General features: G+C 51.7%; 1 protein-coding gene across 3 annotated transcripts; it reads left to right on the top strand.

The window, feature by feature from the left end:
* Window positions 1–12929: 12929 nt before the first annotated feature.
* Window positions 12930–20664, top strand: CALHM3 (calcium homeostasis modulator 3). Of its 3 annotated transcripts, none has more exons than XM_034663213.1 (4): window positions 12930–13241; window positions 14941–15358; window positions 17270–17525; window positions 20145–20664. In XM_034663213.1, the coding sequence occupies exons 2-4, from the start codon at window positions 15072–15074 to the stop codon at window positions 20628–20630; spliced, it is 1029 nt and encodes a 342-aa protein (XP_034519104.1). In that variant the 5' UTR covers window positions 12930–13241; window positions 14941–15071; the 3' UTR covers window positions 20631–20664. The 3 variants fall into 3 exon arrangements, with proteins under 3 accessions (XP_034519104.1, XP_034519103.1, XP_002913946.1); XM_034663212.1 differs by lacking the exon at window positions 12930–13241 and adding an exon at window positions 14713–14805; XM_002913900.4 differs by lacking the exon at window positions 12930–13241 and having other exon boundaries at window positions 14770–15358.
* The last annotated feature ends 85 nt before the right edge of the window (window positions 20665–20749 follow it).

Below are 20749 nucleotides of genomic sequence, written 5' to 3'. Positions count from 1 at the left end.
CGTCGCCAGGATTCCCTCGCTCCGGTTGTTATGGTGACAGCTGCGCCGGTGAATGAGCGTCTTAGTGACACGCGCGCGCCCGCTCAGCCAGATGTGGCCCCGGGGCGCGCCGCGTTCCCGCTGCCACAAGTTCTCCGCGGCGCTGGGAGCCCGGCCCAGGTCGGGGTAAGAGGCCAGGCAGATCCTGGGGTCCGGGAGCTGGGCTCATTCCTCTGATGGATGGTGGAACTTGGTGTTGAAAACAAACGGTAGAGCAAGAACGTTGAGTTCCCCGGGTGCGGGTGCGGGGCGCAGGGCGATTCAGCTCTGCTTTACAGGCTCCCGAGCGCCAGGTACAGGGCCTGGCACACAGTAAAAGCTCGAGAAAAAATTATTTGATGAGTGAATGGTTGATTCAATGAGTGAGGTGAGATTAGAAACCCCTGCGCTTGACCCTTGGCCCTCAGTTACATCTGAAGGTGCGCTGGGGCAAGGGCTCAGGACTAGAAGCCCCGGCTATTAGGTTACCGCACACATAGCACTGGGGGCCTTTGAATGAATCCAGAGTGGACCTAGGAGATTGGGTTGCTGGCCAAGGTGGGGGATCAGATCTCAGGGACAAACCATGAGAGAACCACCAACTCTGAACCGAGTGTTTCTGTCAGCTGTTAAGTGGTAGGGGGAGCAGAGCCTCTGTGACCCTTAGCAGTCAAAGAAGGCTTCCTAGAGGAAGGGGCTTTAGCAAGTTGCCGGTTCACCTGACTGTTTTATTCTCCAGCTCAGTACTGCTACCAGGAAGCCTGCAGGAAGGGGTAGGGGAGCTGTTCTCCTTCTACCTGGACATAGGGTATCTATCTCCTTCTCCCTGTCTCTTGGGGTAGAAGATGAGCCACGGTTCCTCCAGACAGAGAATCTGCCTTCCTGCCCTTCTAGGTCACCTTTAGCTCTCTGACTGGCTTCAACAAATTTGATCCAGAATCCAGTGAATGCGTGAGCTGACAACAAGCATCTCATCCATCCTCTTACGGAAGGTTCTTCCCTCAGGTCTCCATGTGATGGCTCCTCATTATTCAGGCACAGTTCACGTGTCACCTCCTGACCTTCCCTGTCCACCCCAACCAAAGAAACCCCACCACCTCAGCCACTTTCCATACCATTATTGGGTTTGGTGGGGAAGGGAGGATTAGGGTGAAAGTAGTCTTTCCCCCTTATTTACGTTCTGCCTCCCCCACTAGAACATAAGCTCTGTGAGGCGAGAGGGCAGGTCAGCTCTATTCACCGCTGTGAGGTCCCCAGCCCCTAGGAGAGTGTCTGGCACGTGACAGGCTCTCAGAAACTACTTGTGGAATGGATCAATCTGCCCGCCTGCCGGCAGAACTCCACTAAGATCCCTGAGAGAAGCTCTTACGTCCCTCCCCTGCCCCCCACCCATTGCAGGCATCACACCCATAAATGTCTGGGACTCCAGGCAAGCTAGAAATATCCATGACAGCTGCTCTGTGGGGTCCGGAGGGAAAGACAGCCCCCGCCCACGCCTCCCGCCTCTTAGATGCCCACGATCACGTGCCCAGCCAGCTGCGGAATGGACATGGAGGTCAGGGGTGCTGTCTTATTTATGGGCATATCTTCTCGAGGCTCGCTCCCAACCAATGACTCATGCATCGGAAATCCATGGGCCCTGAATGGCAGCACACTCACACGTTTGCACACACACCTCTGTACTCTCTCGCGCACTCATTTCTACACAAGCGTACACACACTCTCACACATACTCCCCTGAAGTCTGCCGCAGTGAGGTCACTGCAAGCTGCTGCTAGCCTCAGACTAAATCCGAAGGCTCTGTGTAGACCAGACTAATTCCCCTGGAGTGTGAGTGAAGTGCAGGACTCTTGGTAGGATTTGCAGAGGGTGGCTGGGGGGAGGCCCACCCCTCCCTTCCCTGGGGGGAGGAGGAGCTGGTGCATGGGCCAGGGGATGGGGGTGGGGGAGGTGGAGGCCCCAAAGGGAGAGGACAGCAGGGATGTCACAGGCCCCACATAGTCTAAAGCTGGGACTGTGGGCAAAGCAGGGGAGAGATAGAGAAGGTCAAATGGAAGAAGAAGTGAGGGCCAGAGCCTAGTGCCTGTCAGAGGAGTACAGAGGCAGCCAACAGGCTCTGCAGCCCAATCCCAGGGAGTCCCACAGGAAGGTGAGAGGAATTGGGGACCAAGGCAGGGGCTGAGGGCAGGAACGAAACCTCCCCTGCCCCAAGAGGGTTGAGGAGGTAATGGGAGCATCAGCAGAGCCAGGACAGGATGAGGCAAGCAAGGCTTCCTGGTGTAAAACCGAGGAAGTGCTGGCTCTCGGGGTCACAAGTGAGTGCCTCTGAAATGCTGCACCCCGAGCCAGCTCCCTGGCCTGGCCCTAGCCCTTCCAGGGAGCTCTGCACGGTGGGAAGGGACGCCACTGTCAAGTGTCAGCTGGGTGCAAGTGTCTGGCCAGGCAGAGACCTAGAGAGAGCAGGCGTGACCGCATGGGACCCAGAGAAGCTGAGAGTGAGCCCTCGGAGGGGTCCTGTGTCTCAGAAACACTTTTTTGGCAGGGGCGATGGTTAGACTCAGCTCAAAGGATCAAAGAACTCCAGCAGTCCCCTTCCCACTGGACATTGGGGCAGAATCCCTGAGGCTTCCAGGCCATTCTTTACCAAGGCAGCTGCCAGGAGGCAAGAAATGGCCTGTGTGGCCCCGAGGGTCCTGTCTAGCCCCATCCTGGAAGGAAGGAGGGAGAAGGAAGCTGCCAGGGAGACAAGGCTGGATGAAATCACTGTTTTGGTGACTTCAGCGGAAGCTATTAATACCCATGAGGTGGGGCTCCAGTACCTGTCACCGTGGCAACCCCGCCTCCCCAGTGGTGTAGATTCTGAAGGCGGTGCCCAAGGGGATGGGTGTTGGCGCATCCATGTTCGCATGTATGCACACGTGTGTGATTGTGTGCGCACATGTGGGTGCTGTGAGTGCTCACACCAGCATGCAAGAGAGGGAGGAGCCCAAGCAAGGATGTCCCGCTGACCTGGGGTCCTTCAACAGCAGCTCTAGCCCCACTTTCCCCTTCCTTCTGTCTTGTTTCTCTTCCTTAAGGCTGACTCCTTTCTCCCTCAGTCTCTGTCTCTTCCTCTTTCCCTCCCTCCCTTTGTCTTTGTCTCCTTCTCCCTGCCCTTCTCTGCTTCTTGTCACTTCCTCTCCTGGCCATTTCTCTTCTCTTTTTGTTCCTTGCCTGTCTCCTCCTGCTGGTTCCCCTCCCTCTTCCACTTCTTGCTCACTCTCCATAGCTCCCAGATCAGTTCAAGTCTAGAAGAGTCTCCACATTGATAAATAACAAAAATATTTGACTGAGAATAACGAATTCCTTCCCTGAGCACCTGGATGCTGAGCCCAGGACCAGCCCCAGGGAGGGGCCCCACCAGGCAGGCAAGAGTGGGGTTCATCTAGGCCAAGCTGGGCTCCCTGAAACTTGAGACCACCCTAGTCCATGATACCTTCCTCGCTGTCAAGAAACTAACCTTAAAATAGGAAAAAGCCACAACCATCCTGAGGCTGGGAGACAGGATCCCCCGCGACCCTCCCAGGTCCAGTCCATAGTTATCAGGACATCGGAAAATCTATGCAGGGTTGGCCAGACATGTTAGACGGGGAGATCTCCGAGTGCCTGAGACATAATAGATACCCAACAAATAGTTGTTCAATACATCAATGAATAAATAAATCAGTGAATTCGCCTATCAGTACAGCCGCCCTGTGAGCCAGAGAGACCTGCTCAGACCACCTGGCCTGTTCCCTTCTCAACAGTACCTTTCTCACAAAGTTTTCCCTGAGGCCAGGCCTTCTGTCGGAGGAATGGGAGTCTGTGCTACCCATCTTAGCATAGAATGGGCACCATAGGACCCAAGCGCTTTGGAATTCAGCATCTCTTATTGCCCCAGTGACCATTTATTAAGCACCACCTGTGTGCCTGGCACTGTGTGAGGTGCAGTTTCCTTGCCAGCCCCATGGGCGAGCCTCTCCTGGGCTTTTGTGTATTCCCGTTTCCTACCTCCCAGGGGCCGAACACACAGTAGGTCTCAATATCATCAAGATGCCAGTTCTTCCCGACTTGATCTACAGATTCAATGCATCCCCCCAAAAATTCCAGCAAGTTATTTTGTGGGTGTCAACAAACTGATTTTAAAGTGCATATGGAGAGGCAAAAGACCTGGAGTAACCACCACAACGTTGAAGAAGAACAGAGTTGAAGGACAGATGCTACCCAAGTTCAAGATTTACTATAAAGCTACAGTCATCACGACAGTTTGGTGGTGGTGAAAGAAGAACGGAATAGAGAGCCCAGAAACAAACTCACATAGATACAGCCAGTTGGCCTTTGACAAGGAGCAAAGGCAATATGACGGAGCAGAGATAGTCTTCTCAACAAATGGCACGTGAACAACTGGACAGCCACAAGCAGGGGAAAAAAGAATCCAGACTTGACCCCCTTCACAAAAATTAACTCAAAATGGATCACAGACCTAAATGGAAAATGCAAAACTATAAAACTCCTAGAAGATAATATAGGAGAAGATCTAGACGGCCTTGGGTTTGGTGATGATTTGTCAGATACAATGTCAAGGGCATGAGCCGTGAAAGGGAGAATTCAAAAGTTAGACTTCATTAAAATTGGATTGTTCTGTTCGGCAAAAGACACTGTCAAGAGAATAAAAGACAAACCAAAGACACTGGGAGAAAATATTTGCAAAAGACATATCTGACAAAAGACTATTATCCGAAATATGTAAAGAACTCTTAAATCTGAACAATAAGAAAACAACATGATTTTAAAAATGAGCCAAAGACCTTAATAGACCCCTCACCAAAGAAGATATACAGATGGCAAATAAATACATGAAAAGATGGTCCACATCTTAAGTCATCAAGGAAACGCAAATATAAACAACAAAGAGATACCACACACACACTTATTAGAATGGTCAAAATCCAGAACACTGAGGATATGGAGCAACAGGAATGCTCATTCATCGCTGGTGGGAGTACAAAATGGTATGGACACTTTGTAAGACAATTTGGTGATTTTTATGAGAACACATTCTCTTACCATACAATCCAGCAATTGCTCTCCTTGATATTTACCCAAAGGAGTGGAAAACTTATGTCCACACAAAACCTGCACAAGGATGTTTATAGCAGTTTTATTCATCATGCCAAAACTTGGAAGCACCCAAGATGTCCTGGGGCAGGTGGATGGCTAAACGGTGATACATTCAGACACTGGAATATTACTTGGTGCTAAAAATAAATGAGCTATCAAGCCATGAAAAGACATGGAGGAAACTTAAATATATTTTACTAAATGAAAAAAATATATGAAAAGGCTACCTACTTTATGATTCTAACTATGTGAAATTCTGGAAAAGGCAAAACTATGAAGACAGTCAAAAGATCAGTGGTTGCCAAAGATTGTCGGGAGGGAAAGATTCTTGGAGCGATGAAATACTCTGTATGAAAACATAATGGTGGATACATGCTATTACACATTTGTCCCAACCCCATAGAATGTACAACACCTTAGTGAACCTTAATATAAGCTATGGACTCTGGGTGATATTATGTCCATGTAGGTTCGTTGATTGTAACAAATGTACCACATTGGTGGGGGATATTGATAATGAGAGAGGCTATGCATGTGTGTGCGTAGATGGGAAATCTTTGTATTTTCCACTCAATTTTGCTATGAACCTAAAACTGCTCAAAAAATAAAGTCTGTTTTTTAAAAGGATCATCTACCCCTCCTCCTGTGACTCACACACACTAGACTAATGATTCTCAAATTTAGCATACATCAGAATCATATACAGACAGAGGGGTGGGGGGTGGAGAAGGGGGACATGGTTGATAAAATGCAGATTCCCAGACCTCACCCCAAGAGATTATGGCTTAGTAAAATCTGATCCAGATCATTAATTGACCCCACTTCGGGAAACTGTTCCATACAGATACGTGTTCTAGTTGAGAGAATGATGTTTCAAGAATGACTGCAGGCTTTCCCAGGGAAAGCTAGATACCCAAGCGAGCACAGACTGCCACCCAAGTGGGGCTTGTCACATTAGAGGACGGGGCAGGAGGTGGCTCTGCAAGGAGGGGAAACCCCACCCCTTCCTCTGCTCCACCGACAGACTTGCCCCTGGGAGGTAGCCCCTAGGTCCATGACCAATTGTAAGATTTTCATAAACCCCCAAACTCTCATCCTTGGAGCGCAACTGTATCAGGTCAAACACACTAAAATATACTACATCCCACATTAAACATAATTTTCCTGCCTTAAACATTTTGAAAGGATTTTTATAAATTTGGCATTAGGAATCATTGGACTACAAGGAACTCATTGAATTTACAATTACAATTGCTTTTATTTCTAAGCCATTGTGCATGTGTTGGATTTCTTGCCAAGTGAGAAAAACCTACAATTGTCTTTAAACATAATGAAATCTATACGAGTACTCATGTAACGATTAATGAAGTTGACACCACACTACATTTTGTAGGCAAGTAAGTAAATATTAATTCTGATTTTGAAATTTTTCCATCATAATTTGGAGCCGGTCATTTTTCCCCCAGTCTTAAGCAGACCCTGAGAAAGCCCATAGGCCTAAGTGCTCAGCCTAGCATGCCCATGGATAAAATCCAGGGCTCGGGCCAAGCACGCCCAACGTTGCATCCTAAAAGGACAGTGGAGGGGCACCTGGGTGGCTCAGTCAGTTAAGCTTCTGCCTTTGGCTCAGGTCATCATTTCAGGGTCCTGGGATCAAGCCCTGCATAGGGCTCTCTGCTCAGCGGGGAGTCTGCTTCTCCCTCTCCTTCTGTGTGTGCGCTCTCTCTCTCTCTCTCTTTCTCTCTCTCTCTCTCTCTCTCTCTCTCTCTCTCTCTCGTAAAAAAAAAAAAAACACAAGATCACTTAAAACATCTACGAGGTCTGGGTGGCTTGGTCGGTTGAGCATCTGACTCTGGAGCTCAGCTCAGGTCTTGATCTCAGAGTCATGAGTTCAAACCCCTCACTGTGCTCTGCGCTGCCTGTGCGGAGCCTACTATATAACCTTTACTTGGCAGAAAAGCCTTTCTAAGAATGTTACAAAGACCATAAAGGAAGAATATGATAAATGTGTCGACATAAAAATTTAAAGTTCCTTCCTGGCAAAAGTTGAAAGACAAACAGGAATCAGGAGGCACGTGCCCCCTAAGCCTTGAGTCACTTCAAATGCCCTTCCGCCTAGACCAGGAACGCATCTCTCCACCGTGGCCGGCGGTGTGACATCTCCCTCCTATCCACCTTTTCCAAGAGAGGTGCCAGAGGCACCCGCTTGTTCCAACCTTCACCCAGAGACCCCTCAGGGGAGCCTCTCCGCCCACCGAGGGTAGCCGGTGGGAAGCTTTCTCTCAGCAGAGTGAGCACTGACCCTATGTCCCCGGCTCCCCCCACCCCTTCCCTGCCTCTCAAGCTCCCTGCGGCCACCACTAGGGAGTGCTAGAACTCCATTAGAACCCCCTTAGTCGCTGGCAAACATTTGGGGGGAGCCCTCAAGTCAATCAAAACACCTTTAAAATGTTTACAGGTTGCCCTTTTTCTCTCTCAAAACAAAGAGAGCTTTTTGGGGGGTGGGGGTGGGGGAATACATATCCTTACTCCATTGTGAAGAACAGTACCCGCGAGGAAATCAGCCCTACTCTTGAGCCACTGAAAGATCGCCCTGTAGGTACTGTTTACTTCACTAAGGCCACTTTCTCATCCTTCATTCTGAGACTGGACCTCCCGAGGAGTCCTCCCCACCCTGGTGGCTGCCCCAAAGGTCAAACCTACCAACAAAGACTGTCTTCCAGGATTGAGGGAGCATGTCCCCACACTTAAGCGGAATGGAGGTCCTCTCCAGAGAGCTCCAGTTCACACTGCGGTGCCCCACCGGCTGCATCTGGTGCCTGACGTGGGCACCTGTGCATGCCCACTGAACAGCTGTTGCCGTGTGGCTAGACCTTGAGGGTGTGTGGCCAATAATGGGGGCTCTTACTAGCCCAGCCCGGCCCTCTGAGCACCTGGTCATGTTCCGAGCCGGGATTTGCTGCTCCCAGCCCAGCTGTCTTCCCGCAAGCGCCTCCACATCTACTCAACCAGGGGGCGATCTCAGAAGTCTCCGGAGTTTACATGGGCGGTAATGGGGCGGGGCGCACACCGGAGCCACTCTGGCGTTGGTATTTATTGAGTAGAAGTGGAATCCAGAAAATCCAGCTGGATGGGTTCCCGTCCCCCCAGATCAACCCACCTGTGTTTGTCCCCAAGTCTCTGAGTTTTGGCCCATCCGTCTAGGGTCGGATGCCACCCCGGCAAGATCTCCACGCCAGAAAACCAGCCCTCCTCAGCAGGCGCTAGAAACAGCTTCATGTCAGTTTGGTTAGAAAATCCATGATCACATCCTGTTAGTCATGTGAAAAAAAAGAGAGAGGTGAAAATAATATCACAAAACCAGACTTATCTCTTTCTTCTTCTGAGAAAAGGAGTGAAAAATGTATTGTGAACCAAGGAAATTATTCCACATTCCATAACCTATGGAGTGAAGGTCAAAAATTTAAGTGTAGAAGGACATTAACGTTTGAATTGGGATCTGTTATTTTGTGAATGTCATATATTTTAATCCTATTTTTAATAACATTTCTCAATTTGTATATGGAAACGTATTTTTTTTAAGATTTTATTTATTCATTCGACAGAGAAGACAGCCAGCGAGAGAGGGAACACAGCAGGGGGAGTGGGAGAGGAAGAAGCAGGCTCCCAGCGGAGGAGCAGGAGCCCAATGTGGGGCTCGATCCCAGAATGCCAGGATCACACCCTGAGCCGAAGGCAGGCGCTTAACGACTGAGCCACCCAGGCGCCCTGGAAACGTGTTTTTTAATTCCATAAATCCACTGCCCAGATAGCCTTTTTTGTTTTTTGGAAGACCAAAAACAGGCTTGTTTTTTTATACGCAAAACAACTTATTTACAACCCCACAAGTGGATATTTGCATAGCAATACAGGAGGCATTTGTTTCCATGGCAGGCGCTATATAAATTAAGATTATAAATATGAGAGGTAAGCCCACCCTGTGGACACAAAACAGCCTCTTATTGATCTTTTAAAAATAAAATTCTTATGTACACACTGTTTGAAAAGTCAACAACAGAGGCTCCTGGGTGGCTCAGTCGGTTAAGCGTGTGACTCTTGATTTTGGCTCAGGTCATGATCTCGGGGTCCTGAGATAATGCCGTGTGTCGGGCTCTGTGCTGGGCATGGAGCCTGCTTAAGATTCTATCCCTTTCCCTAGATTCTATCCCTTTCCGTCCTCCCACCTCTAAAAAAGAAAAAAGTCAAAAACACAGAAAGGTATAAAATGGAAAGAAAATAAAAGTCCCCTCTCCCCAACCACCAAATAACTGTCCATATCTCTTGTGTATCCCTCCAGCAAAAAGTGTACACAATACCAAAATTTTTACATGTTTATATCATTTTTACTTAGAAGGGATGATACTATGCACAATACACTAACCTGTGCTTTTTTTTAACCTACCCAAAGATCTATTAAAGATCTTTTCATAGGAACACACATAGATTTGCTTTGTTCTTTTAATAGTTGTGTAAACCTCATTTTATAGCTGTGACATAATTTATTTAATGAAATTTTGGTTGTTTTCAGTTTTATCACCATTCAAACAAAGCTATGAGGAGTAACATGTTCCTTTATCTTGGCTGCTTCCAGGCAAATCTATCCGCAGGGCAAATTCAGACCTGTGTACTTGTCACGTCAAAGGACATGTGTATTTAAATTTTTGCTTTAACTATATTGCCAAATTGTCCTAGAAAATCCCTACAAATCTGTATTATAACCATCAGTTCATGAAAGCAGCTGTTTCCCGAAGTCCTCATCGACATCAGATATTAACAACCCTTTAGTTTCCAACAATGTGGTAAGTTTAAAGAGGCACCTGGTTGTTTAGACTGTATTTAATTATAGGTAAGAATTAGAATCTTTGCAGGGTTTTTGGCCACTTGTTTTTCTGTGAATAGCCCATTAATGTCCTTTGCCAATTTTCCCATAGGATTGTCCACCTCTTTTATTGATTTATGGGATCCCTCTGCAAATTAAGGAACATAGGCTTTTGTATGTCAAATGCCTTTTTTCAGTTTGATATTTTTACTCTGTTTATCGGTATTTTGCCCACAGGAGTTGGAGCCTACGTTAACTGTCTTCTCCTTCAGAGCGGCTGACTTCTATGCTGTGTTCACCAAGGCCTTGCCTAGCCCCTGATCATGAATACACCCACTACATTTTTCTTGTACAATTGTTAGGATTATAGTTTCTACGTTGAAGTCTTGGAGCCATTTGGAATGGATTTTTGGGAATGAAGAATGAGACAGGAATCCGGTTGAAGATTTTCTCAGATGGTTAGCCAGTTGTTCCTGTGCCATTTGTCAGACTCACCCCCTCCCCTTCATTTTCATCCTCTTTCCAGTCCTTGAAGGGCCATGTGGCTCCATGGAGTCACCAGAGCGGAGCCCACGTAAGTACCACGTTGACTTCCCCCAGGTGTGCCAGAGACCGACCAGAAGGCCATCACCAGGATCCTGCAGGGCTCTCTGTCATCAGAACGGAAGAGCAGGTGAACTCTCAAAAAGTGCCCCCGAAAGGGCACCACTGCTCTGCTAGACACGATGGAACAATAGTCTTCCTGTCCTGAGCAACAAGGGGACACGCTTCCAATGTCTTCCTTTTGAAGGAAAAAGAGAAAGAGAAACCTCAGGGGAGAGTGTACTCACTGCACAAAGAAGCAGAGCCACGCTTGCATTTCTGAAGACACACACTTATACACACTTATACACACACTCTGCACATCCATACCACACACACGTGTGTATACACACATGCACCTGCAAGTACATATACAGCCTGACACACGGGCATGCACACGCTCACACACACTCACACCCCAGATACGCTGAGTTTCTCCAGTAGGAGCACCTGGACCTAAAGAATGCCTCAATCACAGGAACTCCAAGAGTGGTAAAGCCAAGCTTTCTCAAATAATACCCAGATTCCTGTTAAAGGGAAAAAAAAATCTGGGAGACACACAAGATATATCTGCAAGACCCTAAGGGGGGGGGGGAAAAGGGAAACCAAAGACTTGTTCTATACAGATCTTCGGATTACAGGTTAACCCATGTTACAAACCTCTAAAAAGATTTAAGTCACCATTTAAAATAAAAATGTGAATTGAAAAAAAACTTCCCCGGAATGAAAAGCCCAAGAAGAACATGGCCACAGACCCCTGGGGTAGGGTAGGGGTTTAATTAAGAAAGTCTGCATTAAGGTATTATCATGCAGCAGATGTGCTATTTAATACCCTCCCACGCATGGGAGTAAAGTCAATCTCTCTCCGATTCTGTGCTCTGTCGCTGCCCCTCCTGGTTCAGCAGGCCCAGGCTCCTGGTGACAAAATGTCATCCTCCTCCCCTTTTACGTTGTTCCATAACCCCTGAGAGTTTTTCCAATAGAAATAGTTGATGATTTTATTGGGAAATTTCTAAAATCATTAGTAGAAAAGTAGATATTTAGAAAATACAGAATTTGGGGGGAAGCCTGGGTGGCTCAGTCAGCTAAGTGTCTGCCTGCGGCTCAGGTCATGATCCCACAGTGCTAGGATGGAGTCCTGAATGGGGCTTCCTGCTCAGTGGGGAGCCCGCTTCTCCCTCTGCCTGCCACTCCCCCTACTGTGCTCTCTCTCTCTGACAAATAAATAAAATCTTAAAAAAAAAAAGATTAAAAAAAAAGAAAATACAGGACTTTTTAAATGTAAAGCTACACCCACAAGTTGTGGTGGGCTGACCGGGGAGCTCAGTCTCACCTCTCAGGTTGGGGCTGTGAACAGGATAACCTGGGAGAGAACTTGTCCCAGTTTCCCGCAGTATTCTCCCAGAAAGATTGTTTGTTCTAGGTTATGAGGGACTAGGAGCTCTTAGGGTCAGCCACCCAGCAGGTAAGTAGGGCCTGGAAGGCACAGAAGGAAGATTCCCATCTTCCTGGCTCTGTCCCCACCAGGCTGTGTGACCTCCGACAGACGTCCACCCTCTCTGAGACCCACACCCATCTGAAGAACGTGGTGGTGGTGGTGGTGGTGGTGGTGGTTCTCAGCTCCATTAGGAGACTGAATCAGGCTAGAAGAGTTTCTCACTCAGGGTCACACTTGCATGCCCGGGATGGCCCTCCCACCTCCTCCAGCTCCCTCCCCGTTTTCCCTCGCACAGGAAATCCTGCCCCAGGACCCAGACTCACACTCTCATTATGTAAAATACAAATAATAAATAAGACCCCGGTTTCTGTCTGTCTGTCTGCCTACCTCATTATAGGTGTAGACGGCACAAATAGTTATGAAATTTGCAGGACACCGTTGGGATGGTGTGACTTAAAATACAGGCTAAGTGACCCACGCAGAATTAATTTTGCAGGCCCACGGGTCCCTCAAACAGCTGGGCTGTTGTCCTTCAGAAAGCTGAAACCAAGACAAACGGCAGAGCCCGGTGACAAGTGTCAAGAGAAGCAACAGACGCACCTCACAGCTGCGGCCGTGTGACTAGCGCCCCCAGTGGCGAATTCACCGTGGGTAACGGTTCTCCCAGGGAGTACCGGGCAGGCCGGCGGGCGGGCTTGGGTCCGCGTGGGCCCTGCCACAGGTCTGGAGGGACGCCCATCGAGGCAGGGGCAGGGAGACCCCCTGGGGGTTGCAGTGATGGGGACACCTTCGTGTTCTCTATTTTTAAAGGTTTTATACTGCTGTGATTAGTCAGAAAAACTGGAGATTTTTCTCAAAGTTACTTGAGAACAGAGAAACGAGGCCGGTCAGTGCAGCTGCAGGAGTCCAGGAGTGCTCCATGGGCATGGGAGAGTTGGACTGGATCTCTAAGAATGGGGAGGATACGGAAGGATGCTCACCTCGTGCACCCTACAGGGTCGGTGTGAAGTGGCATTCATGGCCGCGAGGACCCCGGGTCTGAGGAAAGGACACCAGGGCTGATGCACGAACTTGACTGAAGCCATCACTCGGAGCCCAGAGTGACCACTACTCCAGGCTGGACAGAGCAGGGGTCAGTGGGATCGGGGCCATCGCAGTCCCTGAGGTTTTACCTATCCTGGGCCAAGCGAGGGAGCCAGAGAGATGGTGAGTAGCTGGGGTCTGGCCACCTCACCACTCCCAGCCCAAGCTCCAGGCCCAAGACCCATTGACCCATGATTCCCAGGGACAGACCCCTGGGCTTCTGTGGCAGCCTCAAGCCAGGCAGCCAGTGTCAGAAGTGGGGGCCCATAAGACAGGGGTGCTACGGGTGGACAGCAGGCGAGGAGAGGGGAAAGATAGAAATAAAGAGACAGCAACACAAAGAGAGGGATGGAGACAGAAAGACCCCCAGAAAGACCCAGGAACACACACAGAGGGACACAATCACACACACACACACACACACACACACGTAGTCAGAGAGACAGAGACAGAATGAGAGACAGAGAAAGGGAGAGAGACAGACAGAAATTAGGGCAAGACCTATATTCCACTCATTGGCTTCCTAGAAGCAAACAGGGAGGCAGGTGCAGGCCAAGTGGTCTGCAGAGAGAACCGAGCTAGAGATGAAATAAAGGGGTCTGGGCCCCAGCATCCCAGAGAACAAACGTTTGTTGTCACTTGCTGTGCACTCAGCGCCATGCTAGGCGCTACAGGGAGCAAAGTCGCAGGCCAGATCCCTGCCCTCATTGGAAGGTCCACCCCCTGCCCCGAGGAGGATGAAAAACAGGCTGACGCAGCCTTTCAGGGGCCAAAGGGGAGGTAGAGGCTCCACCGGGGCTGAGGTCACCAGGGGGCCTTGGTGACAGGCCTGCATTTGAGCTGCCTCCTGAAGGGCAGGAGGGAGGAAGGGGCAAGGCTGTCCGGCGGGGAGGATGGTGTCAGCAAAGGTGTAGCGGTAGGAGGGCGTGTCTGGGTACATTTAGGAGGGCCTTGAGTGCCAGGCTAAGGAAGCTGAGGGAGCCCCTCCTGGCTCTGTCCCCACCAGGCTGTGTGACCTCCGACAGATGTCCACCCTCTCTGAGACCCAGGCAGACAAGTGGCGTGAGGGAAGCCGTACTTTAGAGATACCTGGCCTAGTCAGTGGCCAGACCTGGGGACAGGGGAATAAAACGGAGAGGAAGGTTGCAGGCACCCACTGACCCCTCCAGCCCCCTCTCACGACACCCCCTGTCTGATACTACATTCCAGCAACCCTGAACTCCTGGCCCACCCCAGGCTGCTTCTCACCTCCTTGCCTTTGCGCCTGCAGTGCCCTCTGCAGGGAAGGCCTTCCCCTTCCACAACCCCTCACCCAGCAAACACGGAAACATCATTTAGACTCTTCTCAAGGGTCTTCTCTTCCAGGCAGCCTTCAGGCACGGGGAGGTGCCCCCTGGGTCCTCCCAGCATGAAAGTTGACACGAAATCTCCCTGAGCTCAGCTGAATCAAATCATGTTTTTGACCAAGACCAGAAAATACCATTGGCCCCATCAGCATTGTTGCCTTACCACACCCAAAATTTGCCTATCCCCCACAAGAAGTGCCAGCAGCTGTCAGGCCTCAGTATCCAACCCCTGAAGAGAGGAAGGAATGGGCTGGGGAGGGTGGAGTGACAGGGCAGGGGACATTTGCCTAGAGGTGCTTTGGGCTGGCGGGTCACAGAGCAGTGACTCTTCTAGAAAGGAGGTGAGTGGCACTGGCGGACAGTCAGGGCTGAGCAGGGGAGCCTTTGCAAAGGAGCCTGCCTCTGCTCTACGTCCTTGGCTGGGCCCCAGAAGGCTGGGCTGGGGGCTGACCATTGCCCCTCCCTTGTCCCCTCAGGCCCTTGGAAGACAAGACCCTCCAGTGCACCCCAGGCTTGCCCCCGAGTGATCTGGATTTGGCCGGGAAGGTGGCCGAAGCCTCCGTGCTCCCCCAGACCCACGGCTGCCCACCCCCGCCAGGCCGGGGCCATGGAAAAGTTCCGCACGCTCTTCCAGCACTTCCAGTCCAGCTCGGAGTCGGTGATGAACGGCATCTGCTTGCTCCTGGCTGCAGTCACGGTCAAGCTGTACTCCTCCTTCGACTTCAATTGCCCCTGTCTGGCGCGCTACAATGCCCTCTACGGCCTGGGCCTGCTGCTCACGCCCCCACTCGCCCTCTTCCTCTGTGGCCTCCTTGCCAACCGGCAGTCCGTGGTCATGGTGGAGGAGTGGCGCCGGCCCACGGGGCAGCGGAAGAAGGACCCAGGCGTCATCAGGTGCGGTCCCACACCACCCAGCTACCCATGGGCACTGTCAGGGCCGCCCCCCCCCCGCAGACACTGCCAGGTGACGCCCCAAGCCCAGTGATCCTCATGGGTATCAGCAGGGATTCCCCCCCCGGACCCCCTTGGGCACTCTCACGTGTGCCCCCTCCTTTCCCCAACTGGGGCAACATTAGCTCACAAACTCCTTGGCCACTTTCCACTCTGGAAACAGACATTTCTGTTCCTGTCATCTGTCACCCTTCGGTGGCCAGTGCTGGAGACCCGTGGATAATATAGGATTCCCAAGTTTTGCCCAGGTCACGTCTGATGGCTGGCCAGGAATTAGAAATCAGCACGTACATGCAGAGAGATCCATGACAAGCACAGGCAGCTCGCACAGGCAGTAGGAGGCGCAACTGGCTTCCAGGCTGCGTTCCCTGTCCCATACGCTCCCCGGGGGCCGGGGACCTCACCTGCTGTACCGATGGGTCCTCAGAGCCTGTCACCGCCTGGTGCGCTGTAGCAGAATCAGTGGATGGAGTTTAGCATTCGTGATGCTCCCTGGCCAACACTGAGCACCAGCTTGGAGCCAAGCTCTGTACCGAGTGCTCTGTGTGCAGGGCCTCTCAATTCTCACCTCGGCCTGGGTCTGCTCCAGAAGTGGACCCATTTTTAAGGTCGAGGCACCTGAGGTAGAGAGCTTAAGCAACCCGACTGAGCTCCCACAGCGAGGAAGAGGCATGGCTCAGATTCAAACACAGGTGGACTCCCAGTCCAAGCGGGCACCACTGCCCTTCGTGTTCAGACGAAAGGTCTAAGTGTTTCAGATCTGTGGGCAGCAGCAGCAGGGGCTTGCTGGATTTCAGCCTGCTCACGATCTCCCCCTTTCCCCTGTTCCTCGGTGTGGACAATCACGGTGTTCTCAAGGGCACATAATGTTAAGTTCATAGCAAGTCCTCGGTCCCACCTTCTAACCACAACGCCCCTAGAGAACACCGAGCCACCCCGATCTATGATGTGTTCGTAACTCACTGCTGGGTGGGCCATGCACCCATACACACACCCCGGCACACACCACGTTACATGTCGCACGCAGTCCAGGTCAGAAACGCCATCCGCGTGCGGTGCTTGGCTGCCTCCACTTCCTGCCGTGCTCCCTGTGATTCAGCCTCACAGCGAGGGTCACACGCACTAGCTGGACCCTTTGCTTTTTCCTCTGGGGCCTAGTGAGTACAGCTCCACGGGGCTCCTGTCCTGTGACCAGCACCCAACCTCCAGAAGGGCAGAGGGCAGGAGAGGCCCCTGGGGACGGTGAGAGGCTGGGCTTCTGGACCTGGAGGGGGGTGTTTGAGGCACGGCGTCTGGAAAGGTTACGGGGCAGGGCTGTCTTAGTTCAGGCTTCCCCCAAGCGGCTCTGGGTAGAACACACCTCAGAATTGTCCCGCTGAGAGTCTAGGAAGCTGGGGTCCCTGTGGATGGAAGGCTGATCAGGGTCGTTAACTCTCCTGGCTTCTAGCTCGCCCTCTGGGAGCAGAGACTCCTCCAAAGCCCTCAGGCAGAGCCACGCAGGTGTTTGAGGTCAGAGGCCCTCAGTGCTGCTGCATGAATGGAACTAGTCACCCAAGATCTGAGGGCCTCTGGCACGGGCAGGACACCAGCAGAACCTGCACCAAGGCCTCGAGTGCGAGGCATACCCGCTCCCCAGTGTTCCGGTCCTGGGATGCCAGTCAGGACTTTCCTGACCTCCTGGGGCCCCAGCCCTCCGGCCTCCCTGCCCTCTGCTGCTGAGACCTCTGCAGAGGGAGCCGCACCGCGTATCTCCTAGCCCTCCTGGGAAGTCCGTCCTGACATCTCTCCTGTAGCCTTCCTGCTGCAGCTGAATCCCAGCTGCCCTTCGTGACCCCGCCCTTCCTCTGTCCCTAGGTATATGTGTTCCTCTGTGCTGCAGAGAGCACTGGCCGCCCCCCTCGTCTGGATCCTCCTGGCCCTCCTTGACGGCAAGTGCTTCGTGTGCGCCTTCAGCAGCTCCGTGGACCCCGAAAAGTTTCTGGACTTTGCCAACATGACCTCCAGCCAGGTGCAGCTCTTCCTGGCCAAGGTGCCCTGCAAAGAGGATGAGCTGGTGAGGGACAGCCCCGCTAGAAAGGCAGTGTCCCGCTACCTACGGTGCCTGTCACAGGTAATTCAGTGGTTCTCTCTCAGCCCTGGAAAATCTCCTGCACTGGTTCCGAGGGGCGTGGGGAAGGAGGTACAAATGGTTTCCTGGGGCCCCTCCCCACTGCTGGAAACACAAGCAAGGCGCAGGTGGTCCCTGGAAGGCTCAGAGCATGCTCCACATACGGGACACTGGTGGGCCTTGAGAAGTGGACACTTTGCCTTCAACACTAACTCACCCCAGGGCAGAGACCAGGTGCCCATATCCTCCAGCACTCAGCTAGTTCCCTCCCCGGAAGCTAGATGACAAAAGCACTGGAGATATATGGCTCTGCCCTGCCCCCCACCTCTCAGAAATAATACTCATTACCATTTATTGAGCACTTATGTGTCAGGCACTGTGTTAAGTATTTCATATGCGTTACTTCATTTATTCTCAGAACAACCCTATGAGGTGGGTGCAATCATTATCATCCCATTTTGCAGATAAGGAAACTGAGGTCCTGAGAGTTTAGTTTACAGGCCCAAGTTGCACAGCTCCTAAGAGGCAGAGCAGGGATCTGAAGTGTCATCACTCCAAGCCCTCTGAGCCACCTCCCTGCAATGCAGGTCCTCCCCAGGCCCCTGGCTCCCTCCCCACACTGGCACCCCTCCATCACCCTGGGGGCACACTGCAGCCCCACCCCCAGGCCAGACTCCAGATTTCTCCCAGAGCCCCAGTTGGGGCTGAGTCCCCCCAAAAGTATTTATACCAACCTACCACATGAAAAGCATTGCTGGGATGACAGGGAATAAAAACACAGTTCAGCCTTTTGTGGGAGCCGAGACAAACTCGTGGCAAATGCAGGCCCGTGCATGACGGAGAGAGGACCAGTGTTCAGGACAAGTTTGATTCTGGGTCAGACTCTGCCTTGGCTACGTTACTCCCCCTCTGGGTCTCGGCCTCTCCTAAAAAATCAGGGGAGGTTTGGTCTCCTCCATGTAGATGGGCCCTGCAGGCTTAAACTCTCTGGGCTCTCGCTCATTCACTGGAAGGAGTGTAGAGTCTTCAGTCACACCAGGGTCTGAGTCCTGACTCAGACGGAGGTTATCAATCACATTAAATGCTCCTCATGTGTAAAACACTCACACAACTATTTTAAATTGGCAGGGGGACAGGGGGATCCTGAGAGAGGCCAAATGAGAGAGCTTTGTAAACCACATCTACAAATGATAAGGTTTGAATATGTCTTTGGGGCTTAGAGGAGGGATTTCTCTGCCCTAGGAGCACACAGTTGCTCTGGTCTCAAGCACAGCCTTGGAGAGACTAAAGCTTTGGGTGCGCAAAGAGGAGGGAGAGGTGTCCGGCAGGTGTGGGTCCAGACTCAGGGAACTCTTCAAGTCTTTCCCTACGCTTAGCCTGGAACACTGTTCCCTGTTTATATCCTATGTAACTATTACCCATCCTTCAGGGCTCGGCATCTACCTCACTGTTCCCTGAGCCCTCCAATTCAGGTTGGTTGTCCTCCTCTCTATTCCCATGATCCTGTATATATCCTCCAACGTGGCATTCAGCCAGTCTATCACCAATTTCATTGTTTCCTCCACTGAAGTGTGAGTTCTATGAGTCCCCAGTGCCTCTCCCAAAATATAGGTGGGTGGCTTCATAGATGGGATGCATGAGCACATGTGAAGATAGAAAAAGTGACAGGATGATGCATGATGGATGGGTGGATGGATGGATGATGGGTGGGTGGAGTGTAAGTGAGGCAAAACTTTGCCTCCACCCATCTTAGGTTTTCAGCTGAGACTCAAACAGAAAGATTAACAGGAGAAAAACAGCTTCTTAATGTGCGTAGTCCACACTGTGTGGGAGAAACCTAAAACAAAGAAAGAGTATTTCAAAGTGGTGACTTAGAACTGCAGCTTATCTGCCAACTTCAAAAAGAGCAATACTTTCGTAGAGCAATGGCAGGACAAAGGAGAGCAGTGTTCGTCTCCAAGGGCAGGAACTGTGGGAGGTCAATAAATGACCGGACACTTATGGAGTCAGGTTTTTTAGCAGATTCCTCTAGTGTTATCTCTGGGCTCATAAGAGTTGTCTCCCAGTAAAAGGAGAATGTATTTCCTGCCTTTAGGCACAAAAGAGGAGGGTAAAGAGAGCTGTTCCTATGATTGCTGCTTCTGGTCTTCCATTCAAGGTGATTTTGATGTCAAAGAGGCCTATTTCGGGGTGACATATTCTGGTTTCCTTCAAGAGGAAGGTTGGGAGGATGAACAGTGGGCGGGTGGGTGGACAGATAAATGGAAGAAAGGATGAGTATGGGAACAGGAATGGATGGGTAGGAGGATGTATGGTGGACAGCCGGCAGGTCCGCCATGAGGATGGCTGGATGGCACACTGATAGATACGTAGTCAGGTGAGAGAAAAGATGGCTGGATGGATGGGTGGAGAAATAGTTGGGCATCCATCTGGATGGGTGCAAGGATGAGACTGAATGCAAGCGAGGATGGGTGGAGGTGGTTGGTAGGATGGATGATTAAATGGAAACATGGATTTGGGGAGAGGGGGGAGGGATAAGTAAAGGGAGAGACTTTGGGACACCCCTGCCATACTGTATAGCCGCTGACCTTACCCACACCCAACCTGGTGCCCCCCCTCCAGGCCATCGGCTGGAGTATCACCCTGCTACTGATCGTCGTGGCCTTCCTGGCCCGCTGCCTGAGGCCTTGCTTCGACCAGACAGTCTTCCTGCAGCGCAGATACTGGAGCAACTACGTGGACCTGGAGCAGAAGCTCTTCGACGAGACTTGCTGTGAGCATGCGCGGGACTTCGCGCACCGCTGCGTGCTGCACTTCTTCGCCAGCATGCAGAGCGAGATGCGGGCGCGGGGGCTGCGCCGGGACACCGCGGACGGGGGCCCCGAGCCACCCGAGGGCACCGACGGCCTGGACGGGGACGGAAGCAGGAAGGCCCACCTGCGGGCCGTTTCCAGCCGGGAGCAGGTGGACCGGCTCCTGAGCACCTGGTACTCCAGCAAACCGCCGCTCGACCTCGTGGCATCGCCGGGACTCCGGGAGGGTGGCCTCAACCACCGCGCTCCCACGGTGGCCCCAGGCGCCAGGCTTTCCCAGCACACTGACGTGTAGGGACCCCAGCGGTGCCCCCACATGAAATGCCCGCGCTGACAACGGCCTGGGGGCTTTCCAGGCTGTGGGGATCCCGAGGCAGGGCAACTTAACCCTTGCTGGCTTTCTTCCTCAAAATA

This window comes from Ailuropoda melanoleuca, chromosome 6 (genome assembly GCF_002007445.2).
Source record: "Ailuropoda melanoleuca isolate Jingjing chromosome 6, ASM200744v2, whole genome shotgun sequence".
NCBI classification, from domain to species: Eukaryota; Metazoa; Chordata; class Mammalia; order Carnivora; family Ursidae; genus Ailuropoda; species Ailuropoda melanoleuca.
This window is presented reverse-complemented; position numbering and strand designations above follow the sequence as displayed.

Excerpts from the sequence above, each read along its gene's own strand:
- CALHM3 (XM_034663213.1), top strand. The coding sequence starts at position 15,072 with ATGGAAAAGTTCCGCACGCTCTTCCAGCACTTCCAGTCCAGCTCGGAG. Across the intron at positions 15,359-17,269 it reads AAGGACCCAGGCGTCATCAG|GTATATGTGTTCCTCTGTGC; the intron begins GTGCGGTCCCAC and ends CTCTGTCCCTAG. Across the intron at positions 17,526-20,144 it reads ACCTACGGTGCCTGTCACAG|GCCATCGGCTGGAGTATCAC; the intron begins GTAATTCAGTGG and ends CCCCCCCTCCAG.